Source organism: Sipha flava, unplaced genomic scaffold, assembly GCF_003268045.1.
Source record: "Sipha flava isolate LNK unplaced genomic scaffold, YSA_version1 221_pilon_pilon, whole genome shotgun sequence".
Taxonomy (NCBI): Eukaryota; Metazoa; Arthropoda; class Insecta; order Hemiptera; family Aphididae; genus Sipha; species Sipha flava.
The window spans coordinates 1-12,601 of NW_020272852.1; the positions used below are offsets into that span (position 1 = coordinate 1).

General features: G+C 27.1%; 1 protein-coding gene and 1 pseudogene across 3 annotated transcripts; both read left to right on the plus strand.

Annotated features, from left to right (window-relative positions):
• The first annotated feature begins 449 nt into the window (after nt 1-449).
• LOC112683184 (cell growth-regulating nucleolar protein) lies at nt 450-4,846 on the plus strand. 3 transcript variants are annotated; one of them, XM_025554089.1, is made up of 5 exons: nt 450-649; nt 722-869; nt 2,068-2,296; nt 2,366-3,275; nt 4,614-4,846. In XM_025554089.1, the coding sequence occupies exons 2-5, from the start codon at nt 736-738 to the stop codon at nt 4,844-4,846; spliced, it is 1,506 nt and encodes a 501-aa protein (XP_025409874.1). In that variant the 5' UTR covers nt 450-649; nt 722-735. The 3 variants fall into 3 exon arrangements, with proteins under 3 accessions (XP_025409874.1, XP_025409872.1, XP_025409873.1); XM_025554087.1 differs by having other exon boundaries at nt 451-649; nt 4,593-4,846; XM_025554088.1 differs by having other exon boundaries at nt 451-632; nt 4,593-4,846.
• An 814-nt stretch (nt 4,847-5,660) lies between these two features.
• Nucleotides 5,661-7,720, plus strand: LOC112683185 (annotated as a pseudogene).
• The last annotated feature ends 4,881 nt before the right edge of the window (nt 7,721-12,601 follow it).

A 12,601-nucleotide genomic window follows, 5' to 3' on the forward strand; every position in this document is an offset into this window, starting at 1 on the left:
TAAAAAACATATCCATGTTATAAATCTATGTAATATATCATGTATGCTTATAAATATTTATATTTATTTGTAACTAATTATGTTATTATTATCAAAAAATATAATTATCATTCAAATGAAACAGTATAACTTCTTAAACAAAAAAATAATTTTATAATATAATTTTTAGAAATTATATGTTGGAAACACATTTTATGCCACCGTCTTTCGATTCCGGTCCTTAATATTTTTTGGACAATTGCCCCCAACTCGAATTTTGAAAATAAACGTAAATAGAATCAGAAGAGCAACATTGCACATAAAACATTTTATCATTATATTATTTTAACATTTTATGGTGCAGAAATATTATCTAGGTATGTATTTGATGTCTTTGAGAAATTTATTTTCAAAGACTATTCCATATTCATTTCCATGATACTGGTAAAAGTGATTATAGGATGATAACGTGATATCCGTAGCTTGGAAAATTTGAGTTGGTTGTCACATGTTTGATTGCTGATGGCTCGTCGTCCTTAGAATTATTTTACACGTGATCTGTGTTACAATTTCAAATCCAGGTTCTACATCAATTAAAAATACTAACTATTTCTGTAGAGACCTGTATCCTATAACTTTCTTCATATATACAGGTTACTGATAATATTATGTTAGTAATTAATGTTTTATTATATTTTTATTGATTAAATAATTTCATTTTCATTTTCTTGTCATTTTATAGATTTTATTGGTGAAATGGTTGTATTCACCTGTAATAACTGTGGAGATTCGGTGAACAAGCCTAAGGTGGAGAAACATATTCAATATGAATGTAAACGCAAACATTTTGCTGTGAGCTTTTGTTGTGTTGACTGTCTTAAAGATTTTAAGTAAGTATTTCTGAAATATTTAATTTTGTATGAAATAATATTATGTTAGACTCTGTATGAAATGTATTCTTATAAAGTTAATACATCAAATTTATTATAAATTAACTAAAATATTAAAAGAAATTCTTTTTTTAAGAAAATTATAAGTTTATAAAAAGTTCCTAGTTACTAAATTTTAATAGTGTTAAATACAAACATTTTTTTAAAAAATACAATTGGTATTTATGTTAATATTGATATGGTAGTTTATTTATTTATCATGCACAAATTAATTATTTTAGTTAAAATAATTTTAAAATATTGACATTTATCCAATAAATATACTATATACTTATATAAGATAAGTTCACTTTCATCAAAGACCAAACAAATAATGTACCTTAACATTTTCATTCTAAGGCTTAAATTAAGTTTTATTTAATCATATTTGTAAGTTTTTTTTAGAAATAATTCAGTATTCCAAAATTTTTAATGAAATAAAAATATTTAATAGTTTATGTAAAATGTTTAATGTATTTCTAAGTACAATTATGTTGAACTTTTGATTAAAAATTAAAAGAGAAATTATTAAATTGAACTTTTCTCCACTTAATGCATACCTTTATAACTGATTTTTTGCAAGAAAACCTAAGTTACCTGCCATATTCTGTTGTGAACCTGAACTACAATATAGTTATGAGAAATACGTATTTGACCTTAAAAGAATAATGCAAGAATCAAGGAAGGTAGATTATTTTGAAGAATAATATATAATAATTTATTTACATATATTATCTGCTAACTTACGAAATAAACAAATAATCCAAAATACTAACCAGAACTTAAATAAATTAATACTTCTAGAATGTGTATGTTATAGACATTCATCATATTAACTTTTTATGTTTTTGAATTTACAAAGATAAATTGTCTTGTCCCAGTAAAAGGCCTCTTTGAAAACATCATTGGTGTGTTGTACTGCTCTTAAGAAGTTAGTACACTATAATGTTTTGATATACTTAGTTTCTAGATGTTTCTCAACAATTTTATATTTTTTCAATGTAATAAATAAAAAAATAAAGCTACCCAAATAAAATATTTGTAGTTTTTAATTTAATAAACTGATTTATCAATAATCTCATATTTAGTCAAAATTGTTGATTATATAAATTGATTGAGTCCCAATGCATGTTGAATTGTATTATATATTTTATTTCAGTCAAGAAACAGTTAAAGACCATTGCCAATGTGTAACAGAAGAACAAAGATATTCTGCCAAAGGTTTTGTACCAAAAGCTTCTGCAGAAAAAGGAAAACGCAAACAAGCTGGTTGGGTAGATATAGTACAGTCTGTAATTAATAGGAAAGACTTAAGTAATGACGAAAAACAATTTTTAAGTATCATTACCAAATTTGATAATGTACCAAGGAAAAAAAATAAATTCCAGGTATTACTTATATTTAATTTTTACATATGTTTTATTTGTTAATTTTTTTAATTTTATTATTTTTTCTAGAACTTTTGTTTTTCTTCTGCACCTGCTTATAGACGAAAGGAACATTTAGTAAATAAAGTATTTGATATGATTGAAGCTGAGTATAAAGCACAAACCCAGATTTCAAATGAAAAATTATCTAATAATGACAATAAACCAAAAACCAACGATACTGACAATTTAAAGAAAAATGACTCAATTCAAGAAGAACATCTCCAAAAAATTAATAAAAAGAGGAAGGATGTTGAAAATGATGAAGAAAAAGAAAATAATGATGGTAAATCAGAAGAAGTATCAAAAAAGAAGAAGAAAAAAAAGAAACAGTCTATTGATATGTTAAATGATGAAATTAAAATAAAATCTGAAGAAAATGACAAACTACAATCCAAGAAAAAAGACAAAAAATCTCTAGAAAATAACATAAATGCTGAAAATGATTTGGCATTAAAAGAAGCAAATGCTGAAATTATATCAGAAGAGACTGTTTTACCTAAATCAGAAAAAAAGAAGAAGAAAAAGAAGAAATCAATAGGAAATAACATAACTAGTGAAGGCAGTTTGACATTAGAAGAATCAAATTCTGTTGAAACTGAACTAGACTCAACTATAAAGTCTTCAAAAAAAAAAAAGAATTTACAAGTAGAAACTAATAATTTTATTGAAAACGGTATTACTAATACTGACAGTTTAAATACAGAAGAAAATAGTTTATTAAATGGAAAAAATGCCATTTTAGATGACAAAACTGAATTTCAAATGAGTAAAAAAGAAAAAAAAGAAATGAAAAAAAAAATGAAATATCAACATGAATTAGCATCTGTTACTAATGGTGTTATAGAAGCAGTCAGTGAACCAATATGTAAAAAGAAAAAAAGAAAGTTAAATAACAATGTTGAAAATGAGGAACCACAACAAAAAATTTCAAAAACTGGTAAATTTTATTTATTTAAAAATGACATGGTTACATTTTTTTTTAACTACATAAATGGCTGCATCTGAATTGGATCTCGAATTATTTTAGGTACTACACTAGTTGGGTCCTGAATTATTTTAGATATACATTAGTTCCTGAATATTTTTTGGTAAGTACTACATTATACAAACATTTTCCTTCCCATTTTAACAGACTTAGAACTGCCAATAATCTATTTCGACCACATGTATGGTTAAAAATATTTTTTATACTTTTTTTTTTTTTGATTTTTAGTTTCTTTTCCATTAATTTTTATTTGTATTATATAATATGTATTTTTATAATTGATTTTTAACATTTTTAATATTTTTACCAACACAATTCTAATAATTTATATTTTAACGGAAAAGAAACTAAAAAACAATAAAAAACGTGTTTAACCATAACTGTAGTCTAAATAAATCATAGACAGCCCTAAGTCTGTTAAAATGGGAAGGAAATTGTTAGTATAATGTAGCACTTACCAATAAATATTCAGGAACTAGTGTAATAATAATTCAGGACCCAACTAGTGTAGTACCTATAAAAACTGGGACTCAATTAGTTGTAGTACCATAAAAATCCAGGTCCCAACTCGGATGCTCGGACTTAAATTTAAATCTATAGTTTAGATGATTAAAATATATTAATAAGTTAGTGATTTTGTGTGTTATCCAATAATTTGTATATAATTTTGAGTTTGGATTCTAAAACAGTGCCATATAAATTGTGTATGCAACATTTACTTTGTATACAGGCCTCTGGCCTCATACTATATTATTGGACCTCAAAAGGTCAAATGTTCAAAAATGTACAATGATAAGAAGCCTTCAGATTTTGATTTGTTGTCGGGATTTCGAGTAGTTCAGTTACAGCATTGATTCTAAACTATCTAGTTTTAGATTCTGAGTAAAATTGTGAATGTTTTGATTGTTTTATCATATGTTATCATTATTTTAATCAGAAAAATTTCTCATGAGAATCATTCACATGCATCACAAAAACACAAAAACACATGCATTTGTGGTGGCGTCTTGTTAAGAAATTTCAACTAATTTGCATTTCTTTTACCCAAAATTTTTTTTGAGAACTATTGTACATTGATTTTAAGTTATAAAGATACAAACTAATATGTTTCACTTTTCCTTATACCTCACCTGATTTAGGAGTTTAGCTCTCTTTTATTTCTTCCATTTAAACTCTAGAAAATTTGTAGCCGTGTTATTTTCATAATGATATATTTTTTTTTTCAATTTTTAACTTGTTATATGTGTTATATTTATATAATGATTACAGAAGATACACCTCAAATTTCAGAAATGCAACCGGAACGTAAATTTGAATGGAATGAAGCAATTAATCAAGTATTGATGGGTAAAAAAGACAAACCAATATCTTTGAACAAAGTTATGAAAAGAGTTATGAATGAATATCATTTGTTAAATGAAACAACAAAAAAAACTGAAAGTGAATTAGAAAAAATTTTTCGAAAGAAAATTAAAAAAATGAAAAATGTTAAGATTGATAATGATAAAGTACATTTAATATAACATTTATATAGTAATTATTTTTACTTTAACATACTATACATGTATTATTATATCAGTTTAATTTAATTTAATTAAAATTTAAGATACTAAAAAGTATAAAAAGTATTGTAATTATTTGTAAAATATCTTGACTTTTTGTTGAAATATGAGCAAACATTATGTATCATAATTAATCATAACAATTTTTTAGTAAAATATCGAATGGAAAATTTAATTATATTGAAATATCTTAAATATTGAAAAAGCATGTATACATTTGTCTAAGAAGAAATAAAAACTCTTTAATAATATAATTACTTTCTTAAGTAATTATTTTGTTTCAAGAATATTATTTGCATGGCTTTTTCTTACAATATTAATACTAATATAATTAAAACAATACTATAAACTAAGAATCTGATTTTGTATTGGCTATCAGATAATAATGGTATCTACACACATTTTTAATAATCAGTCTTAATTTTTATGTTATATACCTATATATATATATATGAATCGCTAAATGCAGAAAGGGCACATGTCCAATATTTTACAAAAATCACTTTATTGCATAATCCAATTTAATATTGATAAATACATGGTTTTGTGCAGACAAGGCACATATCCTATTAAATAGATCCCCGTTAAAAATAATTTAAAATTTCGTTAATTGCAGAAAAGGCACATGTCCTGGACATGTAACCTTTTTGCATCAAAATTATACTTTAGTAATATTATCAGGCCTAAATTTCGTGAAATTACTTTATTGTATGACATGAAATATTGTTCTATTTATAAATTTAATTTTTTATAATTGTTTATCAGTAAATAAAGATTATAATGGGAAAACGTTGCTTTACCTAATTATAAAATAAAATGATTATCAGTGAATAAAATAAATATTGTACTGGTACGATCTTGTACGATCATAACGTGTATAACTTTAAAATATGAGTTCAGGCGACGAATGTATTAGTCCTCTCAAAAGAAAAAAAGGTGTTTCTAACAGTGATAAATATAAAAGAAATATTATTAAGCAAGCAAAAATCGAAGGGAAAAAACATACAAACTGGTTTGGAAAAATAGTTGCTACAAAGAATGATCCTTCATTAATACTTAAAGAATGGTAATTATATAATATTTAGTTTGTTTTATTCGTTATTAATAAGTAGTAGCTTTTATATTTTTACAATAATATTTTCGATTTAAAGTTGTTCAAAAAAATGTCTCAAAGACATTCAACAAGAAAAACTTGAAAATACAATGAAAATGTTTTATGAAATGCATTCTAAAAATGAACAAGACCTTCATCTTCAACGAACAATAGAAATAAAAGAAATTACAAGAAAACGAAAACGAATAGAAACAGAAGAAGGAAAAGAAAAACCGAAATCCAAAAGTGTTCAGTATTTTTTAATAGTAGATGGACAGCGTATTCAAGTATGTAAGAAAGCTTTCATTAACGTTTATAATATTTCTATTAAAAAAATTAGACGGCTGGTCGATTTGTTAGAAAATATTATTACCCCAGTTGATATGAGAAGCAAAAATATTAGTGCTAATACTATGCCATATGAGTATTGTCAAAAAATACATGAACATATACTGAGTTTTCCAACTAAAGATACTCATTACACAACACGATTGAAAAATTATTTGAACCCTAAATTAAATGTTAAAACTATGCACACAATGTTTTTAGAAAAGTATCCAGAATTAGAAGGGAAAATAAAATATCAATATTATTGGGAGTATTTTAAGAATAATTTTTCATTAAGCTTTGGTGCTCCAGTCAAAGATGCTTGTTCAAAATGCGAAGAATTAAATACAAAAATAATGAGTAAAGATTTAAATGATGTTGCAAAAAGAGTTGCTGCTGCGGAATTACTAGTTCATAAACGTAGAAGCAAAAAATTTTATAATAATATTAAAAAAACAATAGAGATTTCTCAACAGAATAAAAAAGTGTTAGGTCTTTGCTTTGATTTTATGGCTGTAGTTGACTTACCTAAAATACCGGTGCAGGAAGTATATTATTATCGTCAATTATCTGTCAATACTTTTGGTATTCATAATTTAAATACGAATAATTTATTTTGTTATGTTTATCATGAGGCAACAGCAAGAAAAACGCCAAATGATGTATGCTCTTTTTTGGTTCACTATATTAATAATTTTGTTGATGATAATGTTGAGGAATTGCATTTGTTTTGTGACAATTGTGCTGGGCAAAACAAAAACCATGCATTACTCAGAATGATTATGGCTCTAGTTGAAATTAAAAAATTAAAAAAAGTTCAGGTGTTTTTTCCACAAAGAGGACACTCGTTTTTGCCGTGTGATCGTGACTTTGCATTGATAAAAAAACAACTGAACAGAGTGGATCGTCTATACACTTTAGAAGACTGTATAGAACTTATTTTAAAATCATCAAGAAACCCAGAAAAATTTTCAGTGTTTCTAGTTGATAAAAGTATGATTTATGACTATCAAATGTGGTTTCCACAATCTTATAATAAAAATACTAACGCATTAGAATGTTTAAGCCGTAATAAAACATTGAAACAACGTCGTACAATAGAAAAAATTTTTAATTTCTAAGTACCATTATTTTGAATGTGTATCGGAAAAATGTGGAATAATTGAGGCAAGTGAATTTATTGACGGAATAATATCAAACCATTTCAAATTGAGAAAAAACAATGCAATGTCCATACAACTCCCAAAAACACTAGTTTATACTTCAAGCTTACCAATTCTTGAAAGCAAAATGAAAGATTTGAAGCAACTAGCGAAATATATTCCGGAGCCAGCATTGCAATCATTTTGGAATTATATATTTTCGTTACAAATTAAGACTGTTACTAACCTCAAGCAAGGCAAAATAGAACATAAGATATTTATATAATTAAATTTCTAATTATTAAAAATATATCAAATATTTTTGACTCAATATTAATATATAATCTACTGTATATTATTTAATCATGTCAATTTAACTTTTATGCATATTAAAGCTACTTATTTATAAGAAAACGGTTATTTTCGAAATATAAATGGTAATTTGAAGCATAAACGGCACATGTCCACAACCTTAAAGTCCTTCAGATACCTACAGTTAGATTATATTTCTTTAAGTGATTGTAGAAATATGTATACCATGTCTTTAACTATATTATTCTATAACATACAATTTGTAATTCAATTTTTTTCAAATATATTAAGTTTTTTGTGTTTCCTGAAAAAATGTAAAACTTGGACATGTGTCCTTTCTGCATTTAGCGATTCATATATTAAAGGTCTGCATAGGCCGATACTTTACAGCCCGTTCCAGCCCAGTAACATTTTTGGAAAGCCCGGCCCGATAAAATTTTTAGATAATCCGGCCCGGTTAGAAATGAAAAAATATTCAGTATTAAATAAAATTTAAACAACAAATATCACATAATGTAATTTTCAGTCTTTTGAATAACAAATTGTAACATAACTAATTAAAAATTTGTCTTTAAAATAATAAAAAAAATTAATAAGTTGTAAGCAGTAGGTACCAGATTTTATTAAAGAAAAGTCCGGCCCGTAACTTTTGTGCTAATTGAAGGTCCGGCCCGGCCCAAAGTCCGTCCGGACCGGGCCAATTCTGGGCCGGTCCGGGTAAGCCCGGCCCGTGCAGGTCTTTAATATATATACAAACATCATAGGCAAACAAAATTATTTAAAACAATATTTTAAAATCTTGCAACAAAGTGATTATTTTAATTCTTACTACAAACATCCAACTTATTTTGAAGTGTATATAGATGGATACACCATAGGTACTGGATAGTTGCTAGCGTGGTACCCTGCTATATAAGTTTTGATGGAAAAGTAAGGTAAAAAATGTTTAATATTTTTAATCATTTAAATATAAGCCTAAATTTTAAAGTTGTAAGGTGTAATTTGAATATTTCATTGTAATTACCTGTATTCCTATACTTAGTTGACGTATTATAATAAAAAATAATCTTATTTAAAAACAATATAATAATTCTTTCATAACTCCCTTCATTTTGAATTAGTAAATATTAAACATGCTCAGTGGCGCACGCAGGGGGGGGGTCAAGGGGTTATACCCCCCTGAAAGTTTCTCCGATGTCTAGGTTAAAATTTACAAATTTTATAAGTTTGAAATATGAAGAGCTAGTATTGAATACCTAATATCATTGATTATAGAATAGTCTATTCTATTATCAATGCTATTATTTAAGTCAAAATATATTAAGAATTTGCATAATTTTGTTAATTATAAAATGTGTTATATTTTTACCTTGACTCCCCCATGCTCTAAAAACTTTTGATATGATTTTCGTAGTGTCTTGGAATGAATTTCTAATTCACTTAGCAATAAATCCAATGGTGCAAAAAAATATGCAAATGCAAAAACTTCCAAGCCCTATTTATAAGTATGCAAAAATAATAATAATGATAAAAAACCATTATTATTTAAAAAATATTTCCAACTTTATGTAGATATATAAAATTACACATAATATATAAGAAATTTTTTTTTCTAGATACAGTATACACATTTTAATATAATACCTATATATTAAAATCAACTCTAAAAGTAATTCCTTTTTTACATAATTAGGTTTTTTTTTTATAACTTTACTAAGTTCCCCAATTCTGTCGATTAAAATATCGTAATACTATATTTTTAATTTCTAAAACATTGGGCCATTTAATCTATTATTGTAATGGGCCACCGGGATTTGTCTCGGTGTCCCGCCAGGCCAGTCTTCCCCTGAGTACATCCCACAGCTTCAACATCAGCAACCACAACAACGACCAACACAATCAGTGGTTCCCAACCCGTGGGCCGCGAGCAAGTGGTACTGGGCCGTGAACCATATTATATTAATATTACTTACATATATTTTTAAAATATTAAATATCAACAAGTGAATAAGATTCGTTGATTGAACTTTCATGTGATCAGACTCTAAAATCGTTTTTTTAAAACTACACCATTATTACCATTCTAGTTAAATATTCGACAAAACTTCCCAGCAATTTCTAAAGTTTGACTTAGAAACTTGGTGGGCTATATTTCGACAACCTATGTGTCTGTGTGAACGAGCTTTTTCTACTTTAATCTTTTTAAAAAAAATATGTAGGAATAAATTGAATTTTGAGTGATTTGAGGCTTAAACTTTTCATTTATAATCCAAATACCGATTCTCTTGTGGGGGACAATCCAAAATGACATTAAATTGTTTAACTCTTAAATAATCTGTTTCAATGAAGTTTTTTTTTTTTTTGATAAACAATTTTTTTTAAATAATATATATTTTAAGTAATAATTAACGTATGTGCACATTATACATATATAACTATTGGTAGGCCTCAAAGATTTTCTATGAAATTGGTGATCCGCACTACTAAAAAGGTTGGGAACCACTGCTATAGGCTGATCAAGAATAAGGTCTGCGATGGAACAACGGAGGGCACGCAAGAGAAATTAATAATTGTTTTCACCATTAAAGTGTACCTATCACTAGAGACCTTGTGATACTACCGATACCAATAAAGTATCAATACTTTTCTTTCGATATAAGTACTTTTTGTATCGATACCATGGTTTCGATATTTTACTCATATCGATAAAAAATACTGGTATTGAATGAATAGTATCGAATCGTTTACTAACCGCCATATTGGTTCAAAAATCAAAAGCACTCGAATGATATCGTACAATAATTATTTTCTAGTAAAATGGATTGTGTGCGTGGTGGAGGCCCCGTGCCAATTTAATTGGAAGTTCTACAACAATTTTGAAAAACTTCACCTAAGTGACTGCAATTATTAGACTGGACTAAATAAAAATGTATTTTATTGCCCATTATTGTTGTTATTTTTTTTCATATATTTTTTGTTTATTTAATGCTTAATTTAAATAAGAAATAAAAGAGTAATTATTTTAATTTTTAAGTCAATTCACCTGTTACAACTTAGTAATTATTTATTTTCAAGCCCCCTCCCCCATTGTAAAATTCTGCGTACGCCGCTGATATATCAGCCTATATAGTTGTAACGGAGCACTTCCGTTAGAAAACGGCCCTTCACAGGGCCACCATTGAAGCAAAATGGCTATGTAAAATAACACCGGTGGTATTACCAACTACATGCGAGAGGTATAATTTTACACGACCAGGAAAATTACAGCATAAAATGATACCTATCGATAACAAAACATGGTCGGAAGATGCTATTTTACATTATCAAAACAAATAAATGCACAAATCCAAACGAACCCACGGGAGATCAACGTGTACAAATAAGAAACCCCAAACACCTTCAATATATTAGGAGCCATGGGGGGGGAGAAAAACTAATTTTTCTTCAATACAAATTTAAAAATAATTTACAGTTCATAACCTAAAGCTCATGTTTCTGTTATAATGATAACCAGGGCTCGGAAGTTGTAGCATTAAAAATGTTACTTTTTAACTCTTAAATATGCATTCAGAAACTCTAAAATATACGCTATAAATAGCACGAAAAATCAAAATATATGCATTAAATAATATAATAAACTGTTAACAAAAATGTTAAATTACTTAAATATATTTGTAAAAATATACCTACTTATTATTAAATTATTTTATATATTTACCTAGGAAATTATCCTAGATTATTAAAATGTTTGATAATCTAATGCAATGATATAATAAGGGAATAACATACTATTAATACATCAAATTATCGATGAAAACATAAAACAATATTTGATGATGTCTATTTATTTCCAATAATTAAAATATTTTTTTAAAAACATAACCAAGTAAATACAATTATTATCAACAAAATGTGATTATTTCTTATATTATGTGAAAATATACCTGAAAATAGCACTATAAACCCTAAATTAGCAAAATAGCAATAAAACCCGTAAACATGCAAAAAAATAGTGAAATTAAATTTTGTGTAAGATATCCGAGTAGTGAGAAACATATTTGTATCTTACTTTGGATCTTCTAAGATGAACCAAAAAAAAATATGCATTTGCTAGAACTTCCGAGCCCTGATGATAACATATTATAATGATAGACTAGTAATTTATATTCTTAATTGTTTATACATTACATTTTTTAAGTAAATCGATGTATTATATTCAACAAAAATATGAGCCATGGGAAGGCGAATGCCCAGTCCTTTCTCAAATACGCCCTTGATTAAAATGGCCCTTGTTAGGGCCATCAAATTCCCTCCACCCCATCTCCGATTGTTTGATCGACATGGTTCCGGGTCCGCGTTGGCATATTGACGAAAACTTATTTGAGTTATTCCAATTATTGCTAACGACCACCCCTTGCATAGTTGTAAATATAATAACCAACCCCACTGTATTTTCAGAACCCGATCAGCCGCTTATTTGAGCCTGTTGATCGGGACCCAGACATGGAAAGTATACCCCATGATCTCAACATGTACTATTGGAATAAAAATAATGTAGTTATGCGTGAAAGTAGTTGACACTGGTTGTCCACTTTCATCTAAATCGGCTTCTCGATCACACATTTTACTGCTTAGAGGGTTCCTATCAGGGGCGTATTTTAGGGGGTCGAAGGGGGATATCCCCCACCCTTGAATCCGTATTTAAGGAATCGATCATATGTGAGATAGACATTTCAAATTTTTTAATTGGGATAATTTTATAACGATACTTAGTGTCCATACCAGGGCACCAAAACGTTTTTATAACGTTATAAGTAAACTAACTTATAAAAACTATATATT